The following is a 27,129-nucleotide window of genomic DNA, read 5'->3' as shown; positions in this document are numbered from 1 at the left end:
GGCGCCATTCCTGGGCAGGCTGCACTTTCTTTTGCGTTGGGCGGCTCTCCTTACGGGGAGCACTCCTTGCGCGTGGGGCTCCCCTACGCGGGGGACACCCCTGTGTGGCAGGACACTCCTTGCACACATGAGCACTGCACGTGGGCCAGCTCCACACGGGTCAAGGAGGCCCGGGGTTTGAACCGTGGACCTCCCATGTGGTAGATGGATGCCCTAACCACTGGGCCAAGTCCGCCACCCCTAAAATTTTTTTAAAATTATTTTTTGGCCTCTCTTGGTTGGAAAGCTCTTCATTATGCTGTGGTGAGCTATGTCTCCCTATAGCGTTGCCCATCGGTTCCCATCTGGTTTCTAGGACCTGAGAAGCATGCTGGTCTTTGCTTGGGACAGGCTGCAGGGACAGCATACAGTTCCAGACTTGCTCCTAAACTTTCCGTCAGTACCTAGAACATTAAGAGCCAAGAGCTTTTTCAGGACTTCCTGGGTGCCCAGTATGTCACTGTTAAGGAAAAGGCTTGGCCAGTCCCTGTATTCATTTATTCACTCCTTACTTACCATTAGCTGAGCACCAACCTGGACCAGGCAGGCCCTGTGACGGTCTTGGGACCGCGTTTGCTGGAGCATGGTCTCTCTTCCCCAGGAAGGCGCAGCCTGCAGGGCAGGCAGAAGTATAAATGGAATTTCAATTCAGAGTGCGTTCCCTGGTAATGATGGCCTCTGACATGTGGGTGCTCTGTGATACCTTTCTTCATTGTTAAATTTTTGTTGCGGTACCATATATACAGCATAAAATTTCCCATTTTAACCATATTCGAGTATTCAATTAAGTGGTGCAATCCTTTTTTTAAAATAAACTTTTAATTTTAGAATAGTTTGAGACTTATAGAATAATTGTGCTGATACTATAGTTATCACACCCGGCTCTCCTCCTATCTTCTGGTTTTATTTATTTATTTATTTAAGGAGGTCCCAGGTATTGAACCTGGGACCTCGTATGTGGGAAGCAGGCACTCAATCACTGGACTATACCTACTCCCAATTATGGTTTTTTTTTTGTTGTTGTTGTTTTTAGGAGGTGCTGGGGATTGAACCTGGGACTTTGTACATACAAAGCAGGAGTTCAACCACTGAGTTACGCCTTCTCTGCTCTATATTTTGTTGATAGCCCCTTGTACTTGGTAGGAATCAATAAATATGAAATTCATTAATTAAGGCAGCCACTGTTTATTGAGGACCTACCCTGTGCCATGTGCTAGAGTTTGAAAAGTCAATGATGAGCAAAACAGACATGGCCTTGTCCCAGGGGAGCTCAAGGTTGTGGGGGAAGACCAAGGCCAATCTTCTGGGAGATGTGTTGTGAGTGAGACTCCCAAGGCTGGAAGGGCACATCTAGGGGCCTGACTTGGGCAGGAAGGGCTTTCCAGGGAGGTGACCATTGAGAAGAAGAAAGGAGCTCAAGGGGAGTGGGTGTCACTCAAGTGGTTGAGTACCTGCTTCCCACATATGAGGTCCCAGGTTCGATCCCCCGTACCTCCTAAAAACAATGAAACAGCAAATAAACAAATGAAAAAACCAACTCGGGGAAGCCGATGTAGCTCGGTGGTTGGGTGCCGGCTTCCCTCACACGAGGTCCCGGGTTCACTCCCCAGCCCTGGGACGCCCCCTCCCAGGGAGATGAATGACCTCATGCCCCTTCTCAGCCTCAGCACCCCACCTCCTGCTGCTTAGCTGGGAAGACGTGATGAACTTGCTCTGCAGACCACAACGTCCTCCTGCCCCTTTCCCCTAGAAGAGCCCCCCAGTGTCCGAGGTCCCCGTTCCCTCCCTCTGCTCCTGCTGGAAGGCTCACCTCCTGCTCTTCTCTTCCCAGTGCTGGACAGGTGGTGAATATCAAGGCCAAGGTGAATCGGGCCTTCAACTCCAGCATGGAGGTGTGTGGTGCGGGCCCTTGCCGGCATGTGTGTGAGTGTGCGTGTGGTTTCCACCTCCTCTCCATCCTCGGCCTCCAGCCCGGGCGAGCACACTCACAGAGCCCTGAGTGAGGTCACAGAGTTCTGAGATAGCAGGCAGGCTGCAAGGACCCCAAGGATCTCCTGTCCCATGCCCATGACACAGAAGGGAAACTGAGGCCCAGGGAGGGGAGGGGACTTGCCCCAGATCATGCGCCACAGAAATTCCAACGTGGGGCTTGACTTCCAGCCTCCAGGCTCTTCTCATCCACCTCAGATCCTCTCTGGCAGCCAGGGGTCCCGGGAATGGAGGAAGATGGTAGCTGGGCCTGACTGTGAGGCAGCAGGGCCAGAGCAGGGAGAGCACTGGATTTTGGTCTGGCCATCGGCTTACCTCCCACAGCCTCTGTTTCCTTGTCTGTAGAATGGGAACGTGATTCCTGTGTTGCAGGGTGGTGGCAAGGTTGATGGGAGGCACGTGACAGTGCAGAGAGCTCTCTGAACTCTGGAGCAGGGCCTCTGGTTTCCCACCTGTGGGCTTCAGGCCTTGGCAACTTGACCCAACTGGGCCAGTGGTTCCGAGGGCCCTGACCCTGAGGCTGGCATGACAGAGTCCCAATGGTGCCCCTGGGGAGCCCCATAAGTGCCCGGATGCCCCCTGGGGCAGTGATAGGTTCCTTCTTTCAATTCAGCCAACTCTTTACCTATTTTAAAAACCCTTTTGTACACATGATCTCATTTTAGTCCTTCCTGTAACCCAGCTGGGTAGGTATGATCGCCCCCATTTTACAGATGAGGAAACTGAGGTCCAGAAGTGACTTGCCCCAGGTTTCCAGGGAAGCCAGGGGGCGGGATTGAAACCTGCCCCAGTTGCCTGGCCTAGACCTGGCAAGTGAGACGAGTGCCAGGCCTGGCGCGGGGTGGGACCTCCTTGCGCCTCGGGTTGGGGGGTTCTGTCTCTTCTCTCACTCCTCCCGTGGGGCTCCTCTCCAGGTGGGCATCCAGGTCACCTCCGAGGACATGTGCTCCGAGAAGCAGTGGAGTGTGTGCAAGGCCTTGGCCACCTTTGTGGCCTACCGGGATGCCTCCAAGGTAGGTGCTGCACCTGCCTGGCCGGTGTGGCACTGCCCAGGCACTGCCCAGGTGTGCTTGGATGGTGAGGGAGGGCCAGGACCAGGGGCGCGAGGCTGGGGTAGGCGGAGGGGTTGAGGAGGTGGTGCGGGGACCACCCGCCCTTGCTGCCCTCTGACCCCAGCCGCCTGCCCTCTCTCCTTTCCCCCACTTCTCGCTGTGTACCCCCACACCTTCGGGTCTCACTGTTCCCTTACGCCCTGCAGTGACGCTCCTGACCCCTCACCTTTGCTCGAGCAGGGGCCTGGGGGAACATTTGCAGGCTGTGTGTATGCTTGATCAGGGCAACGCGGCAACGCGGCAACGCGGAGGCAGGAGGATGGGGATGAGGGGGATGGGAGATGTGGACCCCGCTGCGTGCCAGCCCCACAGGACCCTGAGCACCCCCACCCCCTCCCCTGGCCGACAGGTGAAGCTGAAGCAGATCATGCCCCGGACGGAGGAGGAGAAGACAGAGCACAGCGTGGCGGCTGAGCGCCGGCGGATGCGGCTGCTGTACGCAGACACCATCAAGGACCTCCTGGCCAACTGTGTCCATCAGGACGGTGAGCCCTGCCGGCCGTGGCGGGGAGGGCCGCGGGCGCCCCAGTGCCCCTTTGCCCTGGTCCTCCTGGGCAGAGGGGGGACGGGAGTCTCCCTGGGATGTCCCCTGCAGCAAAGGGGAGTGTTTGACCTCTTGCCAGCTCCCAGGAGCTGTGAGGCTGGAGGCAGGATGGAGGGAGAGCCCTTGTCCACAAAATGCGTTTGGGTGTCTGGAAACCAAGATACCTGAGAAGGTCATGTTGAGCTGGGCCTTGAAGACTCTGTAGGAGGTTTTAAAAAGCAATAGAATAAAAAGCAAGACTCCCTCCTACCCCAGAGCCAGGCCCCCCTCTTCAGAGGCAACTGCTGTTTCCTGCTTTTGGGTATCTTTCTAGAAATATTGTCTGCCTAGTTAGGCATATGTCTTTATTATTTAGCCTCTTTTTTTCCCAAATGGGAATGGATAGTACCTACTGTCCTTTTCTTGCTTACTTAAAAATGTATCCTGGAGGTTGCTGCATATCAGCTCATAAAGACCCCCTTTGGAACAAGTGAGACTTTGAGAACTGTAGAGATGGGGAAGGGTGTTCCTGAAGGAAGACACAGCGCGGGCAGAGGGCCAGAGGCGGGAGCTTGGGGTCATTTGCCAATTTCCAGAAATGTGAGGTCCTTCTTGAACCCACAGAGGCCATCTTAGGACAGATAAAAGGTAGCTCAGCTTCCAGAGTGGGGAGAGCAGGTGGAACGGGCTGGCCTATGCTGACCAAATTCCACGTGCCGTGTTTATACCCAGCCTCGGAGGCCGTGGCTGGGGGTGCCTGGCTCTTCCTGCAGGCGTGGAGGCTCCTTGGACCCATCTGTCTCAATGCAGCCCTCCCAAGGCACCCCTCTCCTGACAGCCCTTCTGCAGCTCCCTGTTGCCTTAGCCTGGCAGCTCTGCCTCCTCTGGTGCTGTCCCTTTGTCCACCCTCAGTACCAGCTAAGCTCCCTGGGATTGTCTGGCCCCATCGACCTCCAGCCTCGGCTCGGCTGTCCTCAGCCTCCCCTGCTCTCTGTCCCTGCTCTGCCTGTGGCATCTCTGAGCAGCCTGGGAGCGGAGCGATATGCCACCTCTTTGGAGTACACTGGCTGATGAGGGGTTGGGTGGGGGATGTCAGCATCTGCTCCCCTGACCGTGTGCCCCCTCCCAAGGCCCCGGCACTCTCCAGCCTCTCTGAGGATGTTCTAATGCCGTTGTCCCCAAGGGGCATCATCAGAGCAGTGGGAGGGGAAGAACTGTTCTTTCCAAGTGCCTGCCTACTGCGTGGGGTGCCGGGTTCTTTATAGCCAGACCACATTTCATCTTCAAACAGTCCTAGTGCATCAGCCTCGAAAGCCACCCTTTACAGGTGAGGAAATTGAGGTTCAGAGAGGTTTGCTGACCTGTCCCAAGGCCACATCACTTGTATGGGGTGGAGCTGAGGTTCAGAGTCAGGTCCAAGCTGATGTCCCGTCCACTGCCCTGTGACAGGCACACCCTCGTTTCCTCCCAGCCTCATTCAGGTTGAGCCTGTGCACCCCCGGTGCTGAGGCAATGAAAGGAAGCGGGTGGGGGTCCCGGGGCTGCCCAGTGGGGAGCGTCTGCCCTTGGGAACCTTCCCCTTGCCCCCTCCCTGGTCAGATCTGGAGAGCAGAGACTGCAACCACATGGTGCCGGCTGAGAAGACCCGGGTGGAGAGCGTGGAGCTGGTCCTGCCCCCCCACGCCAATCACCAGGGCAACACCTTTGGGGGCCAGATCATGGCCTGGATGGAGAACGTGGCCACCATTGCTGCCAGGTGAGGAGGTGCCCGCCCCGGCATCCTTGCTCCCTGCTCCTCCTGCCCTCAGCCAGCTCCCTCCGGGGGTGATGCCCTTCTTGGGGTTGGTTGGCGTTCGATGCTTTACAAGGTTGGCTGGACTGTTAGGGTAACTCAGAGAGCCAGAGAGAAACGCCCTCCTGTGGGCCCACACTTCTTCCTTGACCACAGAGTCCCCCGCAGCCCCCGAGTGTGCAGACAGGCCCAGCCCCTTGGCCTGGCTCTGAGCGTGCCCTACCCGGCCCTGGCTGCGCTCTTCCCTGGGTCTTACGCTCCCTTCAGGTCAAGCTCTTTGCCAATTCCCCTCCCCGTCCACTCCATTCCCCTCTCCTTCTGCTCACAGCCTGATCTCTGGCCCTCTCAGCCCCTCTATTCATAGCGAAAATCCCACCACCTCCTCCACAAAGCCCTAAGAAGGGTCCCCTCTTCCTAGTAAAAATAATTCCTACCTTTTCCTACAACCTTTGCCCCTGTCCAGGGCTCTTTCTGCCCTAAGCATCAGGGTTTTTTTATAGTTAGGATAACTGACATTCTTGAATATCCACCCCTTCGTATTTGCTCCCTTTACCAGAACGGCCCTCTCCAAACCATGCCCTCCTCAGCCAGGCACATTCTTCCCCTCCTTCAGAGCTCACACAGCCCCTCTTCTGGGTTTGCCCCGTGGGAGACAGTGCAGAAGCAGTGCCATTTTGGGCAGCCCCAGCTGTAAGTGCAATAAGATCTCAGAGGAGGGTGGAACCTGGATGGTCAGGGAAGGCCTCCTGGAGGAGGGGCACCTGAGCCGGGCCTTGAATGACAAGTAGCTTTGGGTGGGTGGGGGGCTTCCAGGTAGTGGGAGCAGCAGGTGCTAAGGTGTAAAGGCTGAAAGGAAACAGCTGTGCCCTAGGCTTACCCCGTCACCTCGCCTCTGCTCCTTCCAGCCATGTGCCTAGACCTCAGCGTTCTGTGATGCGGAACTGAAGTTCTCTTCTTCTGGGCAGAACTGTTTTGGGGTTGGGTGGGAGTGGGCGGGCTGGAGGGCTGGGTCTGGGGATGGGGGCCGGGGCAGGAGGCGGGCCCAGGCCATCGGCGGGAGCCCTGGGGACATTCCCCTGCCTTCCCCCAGCCGGCTGTGCCGAGCCCACCCTACGCTGAAGGCCATCGAGATGTTCCACTTCCGGGGCCCGTCCCAGGTCGGGGACCGCCTGGTGCTCAAGGCCATCGTGAACAATGCTTTCAAGAATAGGTGAGGGGTTGGGCGGGGTCCCCGGGCCTGAGAGTTCCCCCTGATCCTAGAAACCCACCAGGAGCCTGGCATCCTGCATGTGACCTCTAAGCTCCTGCCAGGCTGCTGCGTCCCTTCGCTGCCTCCAGCCTCACCCCCGCTCCTGCCCACCCATTCTGGCTTCAGGACCCCTCCCCGGGCTCCTCGGCCCTGGGCCTCCTGCTGGCTTGGGTCAGGCCACGTCCTCAGGGGGTCTCTGCCTCGCCTGGCCCCTGCCTTTGGGCCTGGCACACTGTAGGGCAGGTGCTCACTTCCCAGGCCACCTCGTGCCATGTCCTGTTTAGCCCTTTCCCACCCATTCCTTAAAACATCGGTTAGTCCCCAGCATCCTTACCCTTGGGAATGAATTCAGACCCCCACTCCGATGAAAGCTTCCTTTAAATATGTATCTTTCTCCATGATTTTAAAGATCAGTATGGCGGTTAAATGTAAGGCTGCCTGGGTTCAAATTTGGGGTCCACCTTTTACTGGTTGTGTGACCTTGCGCTACTTACTTAACCCTGCTGAGGATCAGTTTCCTCTCTGTAAAATGGGGCTCACCACAACTGCCTCATAGTTGTGAGGATTCAGTGAGGTGCTAGCAGAGTGCAGGGAAAATGGTCCGTAAACATTGGCCGTTGCTGTTGCCGCTCTTAATTTCATTCTTTGCAGCCTGTCCAGCGCACCCTGCGGCCGTTCAGTGGTATAGCCTCTAGCCAGGAGCCTGGAGACCTGGCCTCTAGTCCAGGTTCTCTTCCTGCCCCATGCTGGGCCTTGGTTTCCCCGCCTGTGTGACATCTGCCCTCTGGGATCACAGAAGCAAGGGGGAAGGTGGTGACAGCTATTTTATAATTAATAGACAGTAAGAGATGCACAAAGAGCCGCAGTGGAGCCTTAGGAGGTTGGCCACTACCGCGCCTGTCGCTGTGTGTGAAGACCAGCTTTCCTGCTAGCCTTTCCAGCCCTCCTCTCTGCTTATTTCCTTTCACTACCCTTTGCATTTTTCAGTTACTCACTGAGATCTTTGCTTACTTGTTTGCTCCCCGTGCCCCAGCTGCTGGCCCACGGGACACGGACTGGGCAGGTTTGCCCACTTCTGTGTCCTGGTGTCTACCCCAGGGCCGGCGCACAGTAGGCGCTCTGTACACACTGACGGAAGGGAAGGAGGGGAGGGAGCCGTTTTCCTGCCTGTGGGCTCTGCTCCAGGCCACGGCAGAACGCAGGAGTGCGTGGGCACGCGTGCCGTGTGCTGGGGGGCGTGGCCTCGGGGAGGCCTGTCGGCGATGCAGCCTTCCTTCCCCAGCATGGAGGTGGGCGTGTGCGTGGAGGCCTACCGCCAGGAGGCAGAGACCCGGCGGCGCCACATCAACAGCGCCTTCATGACCTTCGTGGTCCTGGACACTGACGGCCAGCCCCGGACGCTGCCCTGGATTCGGCCCCAGCCTGGCGTGAGTGGGCAGTGCCTTGCCGCATGCGCCCGCTCCCTCCCTCTCTGAGGTGGTGGGGTCTCTAGCCCCTGACAGGCCCAGGGGAGTGGGGGGCCCGGCCCCGCCCCTCCGCTTAGAGTGCCCTGGTGGTGACCCCTGGAGAGGGCCCACGTGCGAGGTGGGTGCCTCGTTCTGGCTGGAAGGACCAGAACCTGCTTGAGGTCCTGCCTGTACTTGGGTGTCGCTGGGTGTCCACAAGCCTGCAGAGCTGGGAGAGCCCTGGCTTTGGAATCAGCTGTGATGGAACCTTCACTCTGCCGCATTCCAGCCGGTTCCCTCTCTGCGCTTTCAGTCCCCATCTGTAAAACGGGCACAATGGCAGTCTCTGCCGCACAGGGCTGCTGGGATGTGTGCCACACAGTCATGGGACTGTGCCTCGCTAAGCCCTGTAAGCGCTCAGCAAGTGGTGACTGGTCATGATGAAGGTGGTGGGAGAGGAAGAGCCCTGGGAGGAGAGCCAGGGGCCTGGGGCAAAGGCTGCCTCTTAAAGTAGGCTCCTGTGTGCGTCCTTGTGCCCAATCCCGGGCTCGGTTCTAGGGGGTCAGCCAGCTTTGACCTTGGAGAGGTAGCTCCCTCTCTCTGGGAGGATCACCTGCTCTGCCTGCTGCCCCCACAAGGCTGAGAGCTGTGAATAATTCACCGCTCTGTGCCAGGGGTTGGGAAGTCAAGTGTGGGTGGGAGGTGGAGCCTGGGCCAGTGGGCAGGGCCAGGTTACAGGGAGCTTTTTTTTTTTTCCAAAATATGGTCAGTGTTCAAATTTCCAATTGATGATTTTTTCCACTTTATCTGAATCAGGATGCCTATAAGGGCCACACATTTTGCTTTACTATGGCTTTCCTTTCTTTTTTTTAAAATTAAAAAAAATTTTTAAAGGATACTTAGATTACATAAATGTTACATAAAAAATAAAGGAGATTCCCATATGCCCTACTCCCTACACCTCCCACGTTTTCCCACATTAACATCCTTCATTAGTGTTACAGTTCATTACAAGGATGAACACGTTTTGGAGCATTGCCACTAAGCATGGATTATAGTTTACACTGTAGTTTACACTCTCTCACACACAATTCTGTAGGTTATGGCAAGGTATATAATGGCCTTTGTCTGTCATTGCAATGTCATTCAGGACAATTCCCAAGTTCTGAAAATGCCCCCATATCATACCTGTTTTTCTCTCTCCCTGCCCTCAGAACCTCCAGCAGCCACTGCCTTCATATCAATGATATAAGTTCTTACATTGCTAGAGTCACAATAAGTCTATAGTAGAATACTAGTAAGTCTACTCTAGTCCATAGTTCATTCTTCAATCCTGAGGATTCTGGGATAGCGATGCCCACTCCACCTCTAATTGAGAGGGGCTTCGATCCCATATGGCCGATGGATGGGACTCCCTTGCTTGCAGTTGCAAGCGCTCTCTGTTCCTTGGGATGGTCATTGCCCATCATCATCTCCTTGTTAGTTGTCCTGAGTGAGTCCAGTGAACTGGAGAGTAGGTGTTGCAACTCTCTTGAGATTCAGGACCCAGCTGGTACATAGACAGACCAAAGATTTAAGTCTCTTGGACGTACACCTATCAACTCTAGTACTAATTATACTTTCAAATAGAAGGGGCAGAAGAGCCATGTGTAGGGAAACCACAACCGAGTCCAACTCTGTCACATTGGGGAGCATAAATTCCAAAGTAGGGCCCACTGGCAGGGCGCCAACCTCCTGAGCTGTCTGCCCTGACCACAGTGTCTGATGTCTCCAGACACAGCACAGCACCCTTTCCTGACACAAGGAGCTTTTCATAGACCTTCTGGCATTTAATGCTTACAAATGGGGAGAGACACTGGAGTGGCCATTAAGAGTGTGGGCTCCAAGCTTATCTGTTCTGTACCTCAGGTTCCCCTTCTATAACATGGGGACAGGAAGAGCACCTCCTCAGATTGTCATAAGGCTTAGATTAAATAACGCATGGACTGCACTTTAGAAGAGTGGCTGACACAGGACAAGTGCTCACTACATGTTGGTTCTTATTCTGTTGTCAGTGCCCTCCAAGGTCTCCACTTTCTAAAGGACGAAACTGAGGTCCAGTGAGGGGAGGTCACTTCCCCAAGGCCATTTGGGGAGCCTGAGGGGAGCTGGGGCTGGAGCTCACTTTCCTAGCCAGGTTGGTTTGCTTCCGACTCCCAGGTGAGGCCCGAACCCCACTTTAGAGGGCCAGGACGCTGGTGGTCCCACCCCCAGCACTGACTCCCCTCTTCCCTCCCCAGGATGGCGAGCGGCGCTACCGAGAGGCCAGTGCCAGGAAGAAGATCCGCCTGGACAGGTGAGTGGGGCTGGGTGGCTGGAGGGGATGGGGCTCAGCGCTGTCCCCAGGGCGCTCACATTTCTTCATACTGCCCATGTGCCAGGCCCTTTTCATGCAGCCTCTGGTGCTGGCCTCATCACCCCACGGTCTTCCTGCCCACTGCACAGGTCAGGACGCCGAGCACGGAGGGGGCTGGTTGCTTGCCTGCTGCCACGCGCATAGGAGGGATCAGCAGGCAGCATTTGAACCTGGCGGGCCTCGCCAATTTAAAATCCCATATTCTTTCCATGAACTCTGATGCCCATTTGGCATGTGAAGAAAGAAAGGCTCAGAGAGATGCAACTTGCTCAGGATACAAACCCAGGAGTGTGTGCCTCTGCTGTGAAAGTGCTGTACAGACTTTAAAGTGCTGTGCACACATCCAGGTTCACGGACCTTTGTTTATAAGAAAAGTACGCCTTTGTAGAGCATTCGCTCTGTGCCAAGCACAGTTCTCATGACAACCCCATGGGCAGGTACACCCTCTGGGCCCATTTTTCAGATCCGGATGTGAGGCATGAGGGTGAAGGAGCTCGAGCCAGTCTTTCAGCAGAGCTGTGGGGGAACCGAGCTCCAAGCCAGGCTCCTTCCTCCCGGGCGTGTTCCCCGCCTCTGAGCTGCCCTTGGTAGTCCAGGCTGAGTTTGTATGTTCTCGGCCGTTGTTTTCTGTGTGCCCTTCTAGTCTCCCTAACCAGGCAGGACAGTCTCTCCCATGCTGCTGGGCTCAGCCCAGGCCTGGCACACAGTAGGTCTGCACTGAAGCCTGTTGAAATGGATGGAGTTCCGAGAGCCCACGGTTGCCGTCTTCCCTCTCTCCCAGGAAGTACATTGTGTCCTGTAAGCAGGCGGAGGTGCCGCTCTCTGTCCCCTGGGACCCTAGCAACCAGGTAAGGCCCGCTGCCCAGTGGGGCAGTCTTCAGGCCCACCGGGGTCTCCCCCCAACCCTCCCCTTCTCGTCAGCGTGGGCTTGGCTGTGGGCCGGAAGGGGCTTCCCTGCGCGCCCCCTGTGTGGCAGGAGGGACCTGAGGCGCTGAGAGAAGGCGCTCCTTGTCCAGGTCACACAGCGAGGCTCACCAAGCTGGCCCTCCTTTCCCAAGGCCCAGGGCCCTCTCCACAGCCGTCCTGCCCCCCTCCCCACTCACGTTCCAAGTTCCTCTGCACATCACCAGCCTGGCGTCAGCCCAGGGACCACCGAGGAAGAAGGGGTGGCCGCTCCCTGTGCTCTGTCTAGGTGTGCCTGAGCTACAACAACGTCTCCTCCCTGAAGATGCTCGTGGCCAAGGGCAACTGGGTGCTCTCCTCGGAGATCAACCAGGTAGCTGACCCCACCCGCCTGCCTCCCCTGTCCCCTCTCATCTGAGCAACCAGTCCTTCGTCTTGGTCAGAGGGGGCTGAGGGCAAGCCACAGAAGCTCCTTCCAACCACTCATGCCTGAGGATTTCCTCAAGGGACCTGGGCGAGCTCATGGAACCCACCCAGTTCCAGAAGTGCAGACGCCCGGCAGGGCTGGGAGAACCAGGAAGTCCATTCTCTCCCTGCCCTCCCACCTGCTTCCCGCAGCCTCTCCTCGCTTTTGCTCTCCGCCCGGCTGCTTCTTCCTCCTCTCTGCTTCTTCTACCCTGAGTCACTGTGGGGATGGGGGAAGGTGGACAGTGGAAACGACCTGACTGAGGGGAGACTTGAGCTCTGCCACTTCCCCACCTGTGACCTTGGGCGGTTGGTGGACACCCAGCTCTGGGGAGCTGTTGCATGGTTGCCTTAGTCACTGCCTCTCAGGGCTACTTCCTCATCCCCATTTCTGGGATGTCACCGAGGCTCAGAGAGGTTGAGTCACTTGTCAGTGGCAACTCAGTGGCAGCCTCAGGCTTCTAGCCCTGGCCTCCAACCTCTCAGTCAGCCCAGCCCACCATCCAGCGTCATCTAGGGAGGGGGCAGGGAATGAGGTTACCCTCTGCCCCGTGCAGGTCCGCCTGTATATCCTGGAGGACGACAAGTTCCTCTCCTTCCACATCGAGATGCTGGTGCACGTGGAGGCCGCCCAGGCCTTCCTCCTGCTCTCGGACCTGGCCCGGAGGCCCGAGTGGGACAAGCACTACCGGTGAGGCGCAGGGCCTCTGCTGGGGCTGGGCAGGGCCCTGCTGGGGCTGGGTGGGGGCCTGAGTGGGTCAAGCACTACCGGTGAGGCACAGGGCCTCTGCTGGGGCTGGCGGGGCCCTGCTGGGGCTGGGTGGGGGCCCTGCTGGGGCTGGGCGGGGGCCCGAGTGGGACAAGCACTACCAGCGAGGCGCAGGCCTCTGCTGGGGCTGGGCAGGGGCCCTCCTAGGCCTGGACGGGGCCCCTACTGGGGCTGGGTGGGGGCCCTGCTGGCCTTCCCTGTGGGGGGAGGGGTGTCAGGTCAAGGGTATTCTGAGCCCCAGGCAAGGGACTGAGCCTGGACTGGGAGTTGGAGGTCTGGTCTTAAGTCCTGTTTTTGTCCCAGTTGGCTGTGTGCCCTGGGGAAGTCATTTCTTTCTGGGCCCCAGATTTCCCTTCTCTTAAAATGGGTACTTGGGGGTAGGTTGGAGATTGGAACTTGGGGATAGCTCAGTGATTTTCACATTGTGTTCTGTGGAGCCCTCAGTTTCCAAAGGGGGATCAGGAACTGCTCAGGTGCAGAGGGGGAAGGTGGCGGGGGTGGGAACGCCTCCAGGACCCCCGCCCAGGTCAAGCCGATTGACAGAATGGCCAGTTCACTGCATTTACCAAATCTGCTGATTCTTCTTATGAATATGTACATGAATATGCTGTTTTTGAATGTAGTCAGTGACTATGAATATGAATGTTTGTCTTAGGAATATATTTGTTCCCCAAATTTAATGATTCTTCATATGAATGAATATCTTCTTGAATTTAGTCTAGGAAGATAGATACATTCTTAAGAAAACAGCCCAAAGTTTTGTTTAATCTAGGAATATTTATATTTAAAATGATATTTTTTTCCAACTCCCTTTTAAAATCATTTTCTCTTATGCCAACACCCTAGCTTTTGGGGGTTCTTTGATCATTTTTCCAATGGCTTATTATGAGACTATATTCCTGAGTAGATCAGTAAGGAGGATATGTATTTGGAAATTCAGGGAGCTGGCCTTTTAGCAGTAGAGTTTTAGCAAATTGGCTTCCCCATGCTACCCCCATCTGTCCTCACTAACACAGGCCACTGGTGCCTGTATATAATGGGCTTCTGCCTAAGGCTTCTTTGCAAAAAGGGCTGTGTTGCTTTAAAAAGCCCTGGTGTGGGTGAGCCCTCAGTCCCGGTGGCTGAGCCTTGCTAAGAGCCTGAAGGGGAGTTGGGGATGGGGAGGTGGGGGGAGTGCTGGTGTAGGAAGACCTCTTGAGGCAGGGGCTGCTGCAGGCCTTGAAGGTCAGTCAGATCTCCATTCTTGATGGGATTGGAGCAGGGTGGCCTGAGGGGAAGGGAGCCCTCAGCTGGCTGCTCCCCCACCTTGCCTACAGCTCTTCTGCTTGGAGGCAGCTTTCCAGGGAGGGTGGGAGGGCAGGGAGCATGGAGAAGGCAGCTGAACTAGGCTCGCATATCTCTGTGGATGTCCTTGTGCTTCCGTGGGAGGAAGCCTGTCTGAGAAGCACTGGGCACCTGTGTGCCCTATGCCAGGCCTGGGGGCGCAGCTCTAGCACCCGTCCCTGTCACGAGTCCCAGCTCGGCTTCCTTATTAGTGCTGTGATCCTGGGCAGGTTACTTGTCTCAGGTGCCCTTGGCTGCCAAATGGGAATAAGAAGAGTACCCACCGCAGGGGCTGTTGTGGAGAAAAGTGAGGTCATACAGGAAGGCACTTAGACTAGCGCCTGCACACAGACGGCACTCAATGAATACGAAGCACAATGGCTAAACTGTCACATGTGCGCGGGGCATGTGTGCCTGCACAGGCACGTACAGACATGGGTGGGCCTGCGTGTGCCACCATCTCGCCGTGTTTGTGCGGGGATGCCCGCATGTGCATGTGTCTGTCCCCTGTAGGTGTATGTCTACTCGCTTCTGCGTGCCTGTGTGTGCGTGTCTGTGTCCTTCTTGGCTGGCATTTCTGCTCTCCAACAGTCCCTGCCGAGCAGTGCAGGGGACACTGTCCACCATGGAAGCTGCTCAGGGAGGCCGGTGGCCTGCCTCTCCCGTGGGAGCAGTGACTCCCTGGGCCTGAGCTCTCGGCTCCCCGCAGGAGTGTGGAGCTGGTGCAGCAGGTGGATGAGGACGATGCCATCTACCACGTCATCAGCCCCGCCCTTGGTGGCGACACCAAGCCCCAAGACTTTGTGATTCTGGCCTCTCGGCGGAAGCCTTGTGACAGCGGGTGGGTACCGGCCTGGGGGGCGGGGTGGGCGCACGGTGGGGAGGCAGAGAGGGCTTGTCTTTTCCCCAGGGAGGGGACTTCAGCCTAGAAGCAGCTCAGCTTCCAGGGGCTGTGGGACCCCAAGCCACATGCTTGCTCTCTGAGTTGCTATGGCTTTACCATGGATAAAATGGGGACAAGGCCACATCCCTCCCCTCTGGTCACTCTTGCTCTAAAGCAGGGTCATCTCCATCCCTGGGGTGGTGGAGACTGCCTCGCCTTTGCCATGGTCAGGGCATTTCTTCCATTCCCACCTCCTTGGCTGCTAATCTCCGGCAGCCCCGTGTGCTCCTGGGCAGGGATGCCCTGATAGATGGCCTCACTTGTTAGAGACGGGCAGAAAGATGACAGAGAAAACCCAGTCTCTTCCCCTGATTGTCTGCAGAGCAGGGCCCTCTCCAGGAAACCCACCTGGAGCCAGGTTGGCTCCTGGTCCGGAGATTGGGGCTGGGTAGGAGTTTGTGTGCTTTAAGACCCTCCAGTGGGCACATCAGTGCCAGAGGGGAACCCGGGGGCGGGGGCAGGGCTTGGGCCCTCACTTTCCCCTCTTGTGGCTGACTGCTGTCCACTGCCCTCCCTCCCCACCCCCAGGGACCCGTATGTGATTGCACTGAGGTCGGTCACTCTGCCCACCCACTGCGAGATGCTTGAGTACAGCCGCGGGGAGACCCTCTGCTCAGGCTTCTGCCTGTGGCGTGAGGGGGACCAGATGACCAAGGTGAGGCCAGCGTCCCTTCTCCCCCTCCCGCCTGCCTGCTCTACCCCAGCCCCACGCTGATGGGCTTAGACAATTCCAGAGCCCAGGCCCCACCTTCCAGCTTGGGGGGGCCCAGGAGCACCTGCAGCTGACCCAGTGCGCCTCTAAGACCCGTCGGTGCGGAGATAAGTCAGAGGCCGCCGCGGGGTCTTGGCGAAAGCTCTGGACGCCGAGGGCGGAAGGCCTGAGTTCTGCTCTAAAATTCCATCTCATTATTTATTTACTTATATACCCTTTCCCGTCTAGAAAGGCTTTATATGACTCTGAGGATCCATAGACTTCATATGGCTCAGAGGAGCCATAAAACTCAGCAGGGCAGTGAGTGTTAATTGAAAACGTGGAAGAGGAGGCTGAGAGAAACGAGGGTGGGGCCACCACGGTTCCCGTCCTCAGCTCAGAGCTTCTGTGAGGGCCAAGCCCCCCAAATGGAAACCTTAACCAAGGAGCGTTCCTGGGACCTCCCTGAGGGTGTGGGTCAGGTCCAGCTCGTCCTGCAGCCACAGAGCACCTCACTTAAAACAGTTGGGGAGGGATGTAGCTCAAGCGGTTGAGTGCCTGCTTCCCACATACGAGGTCCTGGGTTGGACCCCCAGTACCTCCTGAAATCAAAACAAACAGACAAATGAAAAAAAAACAGCTCGGGGAACTGACATGGCTCAGCGGTGGAGCACCGGCTTCCCACATAGAGGTTCCATGTTCACGGGTTCAATCCCCGGTCCTGGTACCTCAGAACAACAACAAAAAACAGGATGTGTTCCAGAGACGGAGCAGAACCGGTCCCTGCCCCCCAGGGTCCCCTGACTGGCAGGGAAAACACACAACGTCAGTGCAGCGTGTGGTGACAGGGATGCCCGGGCTCTCAGTGCCCAGGTGAGGGTGGGTTTCCAGGGAACCCACAGGTTTGCACCTGCCGTCTCAGACTCCGGGATGCTCGGCTGTATTTGCTTCCCTCCCAGGAGGCACGCACAGCCGACGCCCACCTGCCTCCTGCCCGCTTGGCTCCCAGGCCCCCGGCAGCGGTCCCCTCCCCCGCGCAGCCTCCGGAGCTTGGCGTCCTGCCTTGCAGGTGTCCTACTACAACCAGGCCACCACCGGCTTTCTCAACTACGTGACTGCCAACGTGGCCGGCCTCTCCTCCGAGTTCTACACCACCGGCAAGGCTTGCGAGCAGTTCCTCCTGGACAACCGGAATGACCTGGCCCCCAGCCTCCAGACCCTCTAGACGTGCTCTTCGGCCACCTCGGACCCGCTCACTCCATCCTGCCCCCAAGGACTCCGTGCAGGGCATGGATGAAGACAGAGGCATTTATTCCTTCCTGCCTCCCCGGAGAGAAGCCTTGACCCTGGGATCTGCTGGGCCCAGACCACGGGGCGGTCAGTGTCTGCCAATGCCTGCCAGCAAGGCCTCGCGATACTCCTGGGGCAGCCTGTAGTAGACTCGGGATCTGTCCACGGCCCTGGCTGCCAGCAGCCCTGCCTGCACGGCCGCACAGTCGCCCTGTGCAGGACTGTGCTCCACTGTGACAGTGGCCCTGGGCGAGGAGGCCAGCAGCCTGGCCACGACTCTGGCCACACTCTGGCCCAGGGGCCCGGCCTGCAGTTGGAAGGACACTGGCTGCCACAGCCCGTGGCAAAGCTCCAGCATCTCTGTGAGCAGCTGTTCCCTGTAGCCGCTGCCCAGCACTTCCTCGGGCCAGCCTGGTGCCACGGTTACATGGGGGAAAATCTCAGCCACGGCCGTCAGCAGCTCCTTGCCGGCCACATGGCCAGGGACCTCAAAACTTCCATGGGAGATTGTGGCCCCGACCCACACAGGTCGAGTTAGGTGGCCAAGGGCAGAGAGGTGGGCCAGCATGGCCAGGGCTGGCCGGAGGGCTGTAGGCTCTGCAATGTACACGTGGACGCCCCAGCGTCCCGGGCGTGCAGCGAGCTGCAGCAGGCACGACTCCAGTGTCAGGGCAGAGCCACCTGGGGTGCGCACGATGGGCATGGGGCCTCCGGCTGCAGGCTCGTGGAGACCAACGTTCAGCAGGACCATGCCTTCTCCACCTGGAAGAGGCAGGGAGACGACAATGTCGGGGGCTGGGTCATTGGGGCCCTTGTTAAGGGGGTAGTGGGGAGTTGGGGACAGCCAAGGAGGAGCAGCTGGTGCCTCGCCTGTCCAGCCTCTGTCAACTGGTTCTGGGCTCCAGGTGGAAGGGTTGCTTTACAAATGTGCTTGATACTCATCAGAAAGACGTGATAAAACGCTAGCTCAGCTCTTGGCCTCTTCCGTGACTCAGCCCTGGCACCTGCACCAGCCTCTCCTGCAGTTCCGTGTGGTTGTGGTCTGAAGACCAAGAGCCAGCACCCTTGATGCGGCTGTACTCCCTCCCTCCGCCTCGTATCCAGTGTGCAGCTTGAATGGACCCATGTTGCCATGGTAACCGAGGCCCGTGGTCCCTACCCCAAGCAAAGGAAGCCAGGTGGTTTAGCCAGGAGCAGGTGGCAGAAGGCAGCCCTTACCTGGGAGCGTAACTGTTGCTGCGCTTCCGTTGCCCTGGATGTCGGGCACCAGCCACTCCACGCCCAGCCCATCGCCTCCGGGGAGCTGGAGGAGAGGGCTGAGGCTGCCCCCGGTGTAGTAGACTCGCTTCCGCGTGGCATTCACTGTGGGCCCAAAGAGCCAAGATGAAGAGGCCGCCTTCACGGGCGCCTCCCGTGTGCCGTGCTCTCCACACATCCTCCCTGAGCCTCACGGCATCCTGCCGGGTCGTGTTTACGCCCCCATTTTAGAAGTCCCTAAAAGTGACTTGCCCAAAGCTCTGTCAGCCAGCGAAGAGTCCCTGGGGTCGGAACGTCATGGAACCAGGTCTGTCTGGCCCCAAAGCTGGAATGCCTCCCCCTTGCCTAGGGGCTTCCGGGCAGGGATGTTGAGTCTGATGGGGCTCCTTTGAGGTGGCTTAGCTGCAGGCTCTCTGAGTTTCAGGGTCAAGGGAATGAGGGGTTTGGACAAAAGATTCGGCAGCCTCTGGATGGCTGGTTAGTGGGTACAGTGGAGGGGGCTGCTTCTCTGAAACTTCTCTGAAACTTTCCCTTGTAGGCAGGAGGAAATGTGTTACAAGGGAAAGTACGTGGGGCTGGGAATTTCCTGGGTTCCAAGTTATACAAAGCTGAATGAGTTTCTAGAAATTACTGAACTGTTCTGAACCTTGGTTTCCCTATCCATAAAATTGAAGCTTTGCATCCTGAATATGTGAAGCTTTGATAACAAACTACACCTAACCAGGCAGCCCAGGGTTGGGCATACAGTAGGTGTTCAAAATAACCACTCCTCTTCCACCCACGATTCCCCCTCCAGGGCCACTGCCCGCTCCGGGCACTGCTCCAGCGCCCACCAAGGGCTGGCCCTGGGCAGCCCCCAGCCCCCGGCCTTCCCCACCCTCCCCCGCCTCCGGTCCTTACAGGCGAGCTGCTTCAACTGCGACAGGATAGGCTCGAAGAGGTCGTAGTAGACTTGGTGGGGGGCGCTGTTGTCCCGGATGTAGAGGAGATCGTCCACGGACATGGGGTCTGTAGCGCCCTGCCACAGCGTCAGGCTGTACCTGGGGCCCAGAGAGCCGGCTCAGCTGCGGGCCCACAAGGCCCCCAGCCCCCCTCTCGCACCCAGAACTGGGCCCCAGGGGGGCCTGGGCAGGGGCGGGGCAAAAGCAGCAGATTCCTACCAGGCGCTCCTCCAGAGCATGGGGCTCAGGAGGCAGGGGGCACGGCCTTCTCTACCTCTTTTCTTGGAACGTGTCTATTTCTGGGTCCTGACTTAGGAAAGGGACGGAAGGAGAGGGGTAAGGAGTGGAGGGGAGGTTAGGTGTGAAGAGAAGTGGCCAGGCTCCAGACTTCTGTCGGGAGCCACTGAGGAAGCGGAGACTGGGCAGCTTGGAACAGCCTGGGTGGAAGACATGCTCAGGCTCTACAGGGCAATTCTGGTGCAGAGGTTGTAGAAATCTGTGCAGCCCTAGGGCCACAGCTGGCACCCATAAGAGAAAGCGGCAGGAAGGCAAGTAGTATCTCAGCATAATCCCTCCACAGGCAGGGAGTGTTCTCCCAAAACAAGGGCTGTCTCCTGAAGTAGTGAGCGGCCCATCACCAGAGGTGTGCAAGCAGGAAAGAGGGCCATTGCTGAGGGTGTGTGCACCAGCGGGGGACCCGACCAGATGACCTTTAAGACCCTTCCAGCCCCGAGTGCCGGGGAATCTTCCTGGAGGCGTTGGTCCTGGGGGTAGGTTTGCAGGGAGGGGCGTGCGTGGCCGGAGCCTGGGGGTTTTCACCTCTCAGACTGGCTCAGCAGCCAGCTGAAGTGGGGCCAGGCGGCCCGCGCCATGACCGCCCGCACGGGGAAGGTGACCCTCTGCGACAGTGCTCCCACCAGCTGCTGCATCTCCTCCACCATGACGCGGGTGTACGTCACGTTCGGCAAGTAGAGGGTGGTCCAGCCGGGAGACAGAGTGGCCTTGGGATACTTCTCCTGGAGCAGAGCCAGGAACCTGCAGGGAAGCAGAGATGCTGGTCTTTGGGGCCACACTGGCCCCTTCTCGACAACTCGATTCCCACAACAGGATTAGGAAGGAGGGCCTGTTCAGTCTCCGACCGGGGTAGAAGCAGAGTCCACAACAAGAGGCCTGTTTAAGTCCCACAGGTGAGGCAGAGACTTTGACATCAAGGGGGCCTGGGCAGGTCAGAGATGGCCCCTCTTTAGGCTGGAGAGAGCACCTCAGAAGCTCTGTGTGCGCAGGGAAGATGAATTCAGAGCATCAGAGTCTCTGAAGTTCCTTTTTTTTCTTTATTTCATTCAAATTTTTTCTGATACAAATTGCAATAGAAACTAATGTTGCCTGCCCTGGCCCCGTTGTACTATTGAGTAAAAACTTTATCTTGGGCCATTAACTGTATTTTTCAAACTGCTGCTTTCCAAATGCACCTCGGTGTGAGGAGCACAATAAATATCAGGTGGATGGACTGCTGGCTGGCTGGGTAGGTGGGGTTTAGAATCCGAAAGGCCTTGCCTTGGATCTTTTCTCTGCCTCTCACGTGACTGAGGTCCCATAATGTCTATGAGCTAGTTCCCGAGTTACTAAAATAAAGATCATAGTACCTACCTCGTTCTCATTGTAAGAATTAAATGGTCTACTGTATGTAAAGTGCTTAAAACCGTGCCTGGGACACACAATAAATATTCAAATTGAGCCACAACTGTCAGCTTTTTCATCTGTAAAATGGGGAAGGGAAAAAATACTTCTGACCTGGCAGTGCTATGTGGGGTCAAATCAGACGAGTTCATTTTTTGGTAAGTGATAGAGCACTGAGCCGCTAGTGAGGGCTGTTAGTGGCAGGGCTGGGATTTTGGGGGACTGAGGAGGGACTCAACCCTTTGGACTTTTCTAGCAGGCCAGGCCCTGGGCTGGTTGCTGGGGCCACACAGAGTTCTCAGCCCTGTCTGCTCCCAAGGAGTCCAGTGTCCTGGGAGCCACACACTTGTAAACCAGCAGTGGCAGCCCCATGTGCTGGAAGGAAGTGTGGGGGCCGAGGGGTCCAGAGGGAGTCCCCCACAGCCCGGAACGCCAGAGGGGCTAATGGGCAGAGGTTCATCAGAAAATGGGGGAGAGGCATGCAAGGCGGAGGGAACAGCCGGCGCAAGGCTCAGCGGCGAGGCCGGAGGCGTGCTGGATGGCAGCTTCAGCCGAGCGCCTCCCTAGGTGAAGGCGGACGGCTGCGCACGGCCGCCGAGGGCACACTCACTGGGTGGCGTTGACCTGGATGGAGATGGGCACGCCGGGGCCCCGCAGGATGTCCGCGTTGATCCACACGGGCCTCCGGACCTTCCCGGCCTCCGTCAGCTGCCGCAGGAGGTCCAGGGAGGGGCCCACGGCCTTGATGTTCTTGAAATCCAGCTTGATGCCTGTGCGGAGAGATCAGGGGCGGCTGTGCGCGTGTGAGGAAAGGGTGCGCGCGGGGCGCGACAGGGAGCAGGTGCGGCGGGGTGTGAGGAGGCTTCCAGACAGGAGGCGTTGTGCCGCGTGGAGGAGCCCGCTTCGGGGGAGTGCGCCGGCCCCCGCGGCAGCCCGGGACCGAGGGGGCCCGTGCGGGCGAGCGTCAAGCATCTCAAGTGGGCCGTGAGTCCGGGAGAGGGCAGGCCCGAGGGTCCTCAGCCACCCCCGCACTGGGGAGAGCACCTGGGCTCTGGGAATGGGTGTTTAAGTAGAAGGGTTTCCCGTGGTAGGGAAGGGCGATCTAGGTAGAGGAAGGGCCCAGCTGAGCCCAGGCGCCTTGCTGGGCACAGAGATACCCTGTTGCGGATGGCGAGGACAGGGGCATGGCGGGAATGGCCGCAGGGGAGGCTGGCAAGTTGTGGAAGGATGGTAGGCCAGCCCAAGGAGATTACACGTGTCCTGGGGGCACCGGGAGCCCTCAGGCTGGGAGCAGGAGTGGCACGATGAAATTGGCGTTTTGGAAAGACCACTCAGGTGTGTTGGTGGTGGTGGTTGTCTGGGGCAAGTCTAAAGGAGCTGAGTTTGGAGGCTGGCAGCCAGTGAGGAAGGAGATGTTCAGTTTGTCCAGGAAAGAGAGGGGATGCGGCTGAAACCAGAGTGGGGGTGGAATTGGCGGGAAGCAGCAGCTGAGTGGCTGTGGGGATAAGGACGAGGGAGGCGTGAGGGTGAAGCCTGGGCTCTGAGTGTAACTGACAAAGGGAGCTGGGAGGGCGAGGGTGGAGTTCGTCTTTGAACATGTCATAGCCAGTTCGTGCTCCCAGGGGCAAACACCTGTGACGTGCCTGATGCTTTGCGGTTTACCTTGCACGTTTACGTCTGTGCCTCACCTTTGTATACAGGAGAGCACACCCTAATTGCACGTGCACTTTACGTCCGTGTCTCACCTAGTCTTGTCTGGACCGTTGGGATGAGAAAACCAAGGCGACGAGCCTGGACGTGCTGCCCAAGTGGAGTGGAGGGGGCCTTCAAGGGTCCTTACCCTTGTGGGAAGAGGCCAGCACGGCCTCCAGCCACTGCTGCAGTGTGTTGTCGCTGTAGATGGCCGGGGGGTGTGCCATGATGGGGACGCCCGTCTCGTTGGCTGTGCCGAGCCCTTCCACATTGATATCGGCCTCCAGGGCCATGACGTCACCTGTGCAGGCGGCAGAACTCACCTCACGTCCGTGTCCAACATTCACCTCTCTCATCATAAAAGAATCACCATTTATTATGGAACATTTGGAAAACACAGAAAAGCAGGAAGAGGGAAAAATGTACCCACGTTTCTATCACAGCTCATGCTTCGATGTATTATCTTCCATCTCTGCCTGTGCATAGTGCATTAGTTTTCTGTGGCTGCCATAACAAGTTGCCACAGATGGGGTGGCTTAAAACAACAGGGAAGGTCCAAGATATTACATCAAAAATCAGTCAGTAACCCACTGAATGGCCTGGGAGAGAGTGTGCACTACAATGTAAACTATAATCCATGCTGTGCAGCAGTGCTCCCAAATGTACTCATCAAATGCAATGAATGTGCCACGATGATGAAAGAGGTTGTTGATGTGGGAGGAGTGGGGGGTATGGGGAGTGGGGTGTATGGGAACCTCTTATATTTTTTAATGTAACATTTTGTGTGATCTATGTATCTTTAAAAAAAAGGAAGACAATTTTAAAAATTTTTAAAGAAAGAAAATAACAACAACAGGAAAGTATTCACTGAGAGCTTTGGAGGCCAGAAGCCCAAAGTCAAGGTGTCAGCAGGGCCATGCTCCCTCCAAAGGCTCTAGAGTAGAATTCTTCCTTGCCTCTACTAACTTCTGGCAGTTACCAGCAATTCTTTGCATTCCTTGGCTTGTGGCAGCATAACTCCACTCTCTGCCTCTATCTTCACATCTTCTTCCCTCTGTGTCTCTGTCCAAATTTCCCTCTTCTTATAAGAACACCCTAATCCAGAATCACATCTTTTTTTTTAATTAAAATTTTTTTCTTATTTATTTATTTACTTATTTATTTATTCTTTATTTTTTAGTGACTCATCTTAACTCTTTACTCTATTCCCAGATAAGGTCACATGCTTAGGTTCCATGTGGACATGAATTCGGGGACAGCGAGGGGCACTATTCAACCTAGTGTACATAGCTTTTACACAGTTGAGACCATGCTGTATTCATAATTTTCCACCCTTTTCTTTCAACATTATTACACATTTTCACATTCTTTTTTCTGTCTAATTTTAAACAACCTGCCTGCAAAAGCTCTCATTGCGTGTATTCACTATGGTTTAGTTGAGCATCCCCTTATCTTGAGACATTTTCATACTTCCTAATTTTTTTCCTTCTAATAAATAATGATGCATATTTTAGGATGTTTTTCTGAGGATTTCTGATTCCTTCTGGTGGAATCACAGTCAGGGCAGCAGGGGGCCTTTTTTTTAAAGACTTGGATTTTCTTTTTTTTTAAAAAAACTTTTTATTTTGAAATACTTTCAAATATATAGGGCAGTTACAAAGATAATACAACCCCATACAGAGAATTCCAGCAGAACCATATCCCCTCCAGATAGCCAGATCCACCAATTTTATCATTTTGCCACATTTGCCAAATCATTTTCATTCTATATCTACCTACCTACCTACCTACCTAATCTATCTATCTATGTCCGACTATCAGTCCATTTTCTGAACACTTGAGTGTAGGTTGTTTATATCGTGGTCCTTGAAATACATAATGCAATGTACATTTCTTTTTGTGCTTTTTAAAAATATTTAAAACAAATCACTATTACTAGTATATATTAATAAAGCATAAACGTCATCCAAAGTGTACAATCAATGGAATTTGGTATAATCACATAGTTGTGCATTCATCATTTCAATCATTATTAGAGCATTTTCATTATTTCAATAATAATAATAATAATAAACAAAAACCAGACAAACGAGAAAATTCTTCACCTCTCAATCTATTTCTCCTACTGTACATAGTGCTATTTCTGGCTACTTTTGCATATTTATTTATTAAGCAGTTTCATTGAGATATATTCATATAACATATGATAAAATTTTTAGAAATTTCTATATCAAAGGACTTCATCATAAAAGTAAAAAGACAACTTCAGAAGTAGCCAGGGCTACTATTTTTTTTTTCCTGACCACAAGGCCTTATCTGGCATTTGGCAAATCTTCAATACTTTCTTTTTTTAAAAAGCAGTTTTATTGAGATAATAATATATTCACATACCATACGATCACCCTAAGTGTATAATCAATGGTTTTCCATATAATCACAATGTTATGCATTATCACCACAAAAGAATTTTAAAACTGTTTTCATTACTAGAAAAGGAAAAACTCCACACCCCTTAGCATGCCTTCCCCAGCACTGTATAACCACTAATCTAATTTCATCTTTATAAATTGAATTATATTTACATTTTATATAAATGGAAGCATACGATGTTACGCAATTTATTTAGTTCATAGTAATGCAATCATATAGTATTTTTGTGTCTGGTTTGCTTCACTCAAACTTAATGTCTTCCAGATTCATCCATTTGTCATATGCTTCTTACAGCTGCATAATATTCCATTGTGTCAATACACCACAGTTTGTTTATCCATTTATTGGTTGATGGACACCTGGGTTGTTTCCATCTTTTGGTGATTGTGGATAACGCTGCCATGATCAGTGTGCAGATGTCTGTTCGTGTCACTGGTCTCAGTTCTTCTGGGTATATGCCTAGTAGTGGTATTACAGGGTCATGTGGCAAATCTATATTCAACTACTTTAGGAACTGCCAAACAGTCCTCCGCAGTGGCTGTACCATTCTACATTCCCATAAAAAGCGAATTAAGTGTCCTATCTCTCCACATCCTCTCCAACACTTGTAGTTCTCTGTCTTTTTTATAGTGTCTATTCTGACAGGTGTGAAATGAAGTTTCATTGTAGTTTCAATTTGCATTTCCCAAATCATTAGTGATGTTGAACATTTTTTTAAAGGCTTTTTTTTTGCCATTTGTATTTCTTCTTTCGACAATGTGTGTTCAAGTCTTTTGTCAATTTTTTAATCAGGTCATTTGTCTTTTTATTGTTGAGTTGTAACATCTCTTTATATATCATGGATATTAAACCCTTATCGGACATGTGATTTCCAAATACTTTCTCCCATTGAGTCAGCTGCCTTTTCACCTTCTTGACAAAGTCCTGTGAGGTGCAAAGGTGTTTAATTTTTGAGGAGGTCCCATTTATCTATTTTTTCTTTTGTAGTGTGTATTTTGAGTGTAAGGGCCAAGAAACTACCACCTACTATAAGGTCTTTAAGCTGTTTCCCTACATTTTCTTCTAGTATTTTAATGGTTCTGACTTTTATATTAGGTTTTTGATCCATTTTGAGATGATTCTTATGTAGGGAGTGAGATAGGGATCCTCTCTCATTCTTTTGGTTATGGATATCCAGTTCTTCTAGCACCATTTGTTGAAGAGAATGTTTTGTCCCATTAACATGGACTTGGTAGGTTTGTCAAAAACCAATTGGCTGTAGAGGTGAGGGTTTAATTCTGGAATCTCAATTCTATTCCACTGATAGATGTGTCCATCTTTATGCTGGTACCATGCTGTTTTGAGCACTGTTGCTGTGTAATATGTTTCAAGGTCAGATAGTGAAATTCCTCCCATGTCATTCTTCTTCTTTAGAATGCTTTTAACTATTCAGGTGAATTTTCCCTTCCAAATGAATTTGGTAATTGCCTTTTCTAGTTCTGTAAAGCAGGCTGTTGGAATTTGGCTTCATATTGCATTGACTCTATAAATCAGTGTGGGTAGGACTGACATCTTCAAGATATTTAGTCTTCCAATCCATGAACACTGAATGTCTTTCATTTGTTTAGGTCTTTATTGATTTCTCTTAGCATTGTTTTGTAGTTTTCTGCATATAGGTCCTGCACTTTTTGGTTCAGTTGATTCCTAGGTATTTGAGTCTTTTTGTTGTTATTATAAATGGAATTGCCCCCCTGATATCCTCCTCACATTGTTCAATACTAGTGTACAGAAACATTATTGATTTTTGCGTGTTGATCTTGTATCCTGCCACCTTGCTGAACTCTATTAGCTCAATAGCTTTGTTGTAGACATCTCAGAATTTTCTAAATATAGGATTATGTTATCCACAAATAGTGAGAGTTTTACTTCTTCTTTTCCTATTCAGATGCCTTTAATTTTTTTTTCTTGTCTAATTGCTCTAGCTAGAACTTATAGTACAATGTTGAATAACAATGGTGACAGTGGTCATCCTTGTCTTTTTTTCTGATCTTAGAGGGAAAGCTTTCAACATTTCCACATTGAGTATGAAGTTGGCTGTGGGTTTTTCATATATGCCTTTTATCATATTGAGGAATTTACCTTCTATTCCTGTCTTTGAAGTGTTTGTATCAAGAAAGGATGCTGGAGTTTGTCGAATGCCTTTTTTCCCCCCATCAATTGAGATG

At 54.2% G+C, this 27,129-nt stretch overlaps 2 protein-coding genes across 3 annotated transcripts in view; one reads left to right on the top strand and one right to left on the bottom strand.

Annotated features, from left to right (window-relative positions):
• Nucleotides 1–20,860, top strand: part of ACOT11 (acyl-CoA thioesterase 11) — a 58,139-nt gene extending 37,279 nt beyond the window's left edge. For both annotated transcript variants that reach the window (XM_058303524.2, XM_004459591.3), the window contains exons 4-16: nt 1,871–1,931; nt 2,943–3,041; nt 3,490–3,625; nt 5,263–5,419; nt 6,546–6,665; nt 7,987–8,131; nt 10,429–10,484; nt 11,326–11,392; nt 11,737–11,820; nt 12,470–12,603; nt 14,714–14,845; nt 15,476–15,602; nt 16,708–20,860. In XM_058303524.2, coding sequence (XP_058159507.1) covers nt 1,871–1,931; nt 2,943–3,041; nt 3,490–3,625; nt 5,263–5,419; nt 6,546–6,665; nt 7,987–8,131; nt 10,429–10,484; nt 11,326–11,392; nt 11,737–11,820; nt 12,470–12,603; nt 14,714–14,845; nt 15,476–15,602; nt 16,708–16,863 — 1,474 coding nt within the window. In that variant the 3' untranslated portion in view covers nt 16,864–20,860. The remainder of the gene's footprint in view (nt 1–1,870; nt 1,932–2,942; nt 3,042–3,489; nt 3,626–5,262; nt 5,420–6,545; nt 6,666–7,986; nt 8,132–10,428; nt 10,485–11,325; nt 11,393–11,736; nt 11,821–12,469; nt 12,604–14,713; nt 14,846–15,475; nt 15,603–16,707) is intronic.
• Nucleotides 16,933–27,129, bottom strand: part of FAM151A (family with sequence similarity 151 member A) — a 29,008-nt gene continuing 18,811 nt past the window's right edge. The window contains exons 3-8 of the mRNA XM_058303526.1: nt 22,644–22,796; nt 21,414–21,573; nt 19,946–20,161; nt 19,086–19,225; nt 18,147–18,290; nt 16,933–17,690 (exon numbers count right to left, since the gene is read on the bottom strand). Of these exons, the coding sequence (XP_058159509.1) occupies nt 17,017–17,690; nt 18,147–18,290; nt 19,086–19,225; nt 19,946–20,161; nt 21,414–21,573; nt 22,644–22,796 (1,487 nt within the window). The 3' untranslated portion in view covers nt 16,933–17,016. The remainder of the gene's footprint in view (nt 17,691–18,146; nt 18,291–19,085; nt 19,226–19,945; nt 20,162–21,413; nt 21,574–22,643; nt 22,797–27,129) is intronic.

Source organism: Dasypus novemcinctus, chromosome 9 (genome assembly GCF_030445035.2).
Source record: "Dasypus novemcinctus isolate mDasNov1 chromosome 9, mDasNov1.1.hap2, whole genome shotgun sequence".
NCBI lineage: Eukaryota > Metazoa > Chordata > Mammalia > Cingulata > Dasypodidae > Dasypus > Dasypus novemcinctus.
Note: the sequence above shows the minus strand (reverse complement) of the source record. Positions and strands in the feature narration are given on the sequence as shown.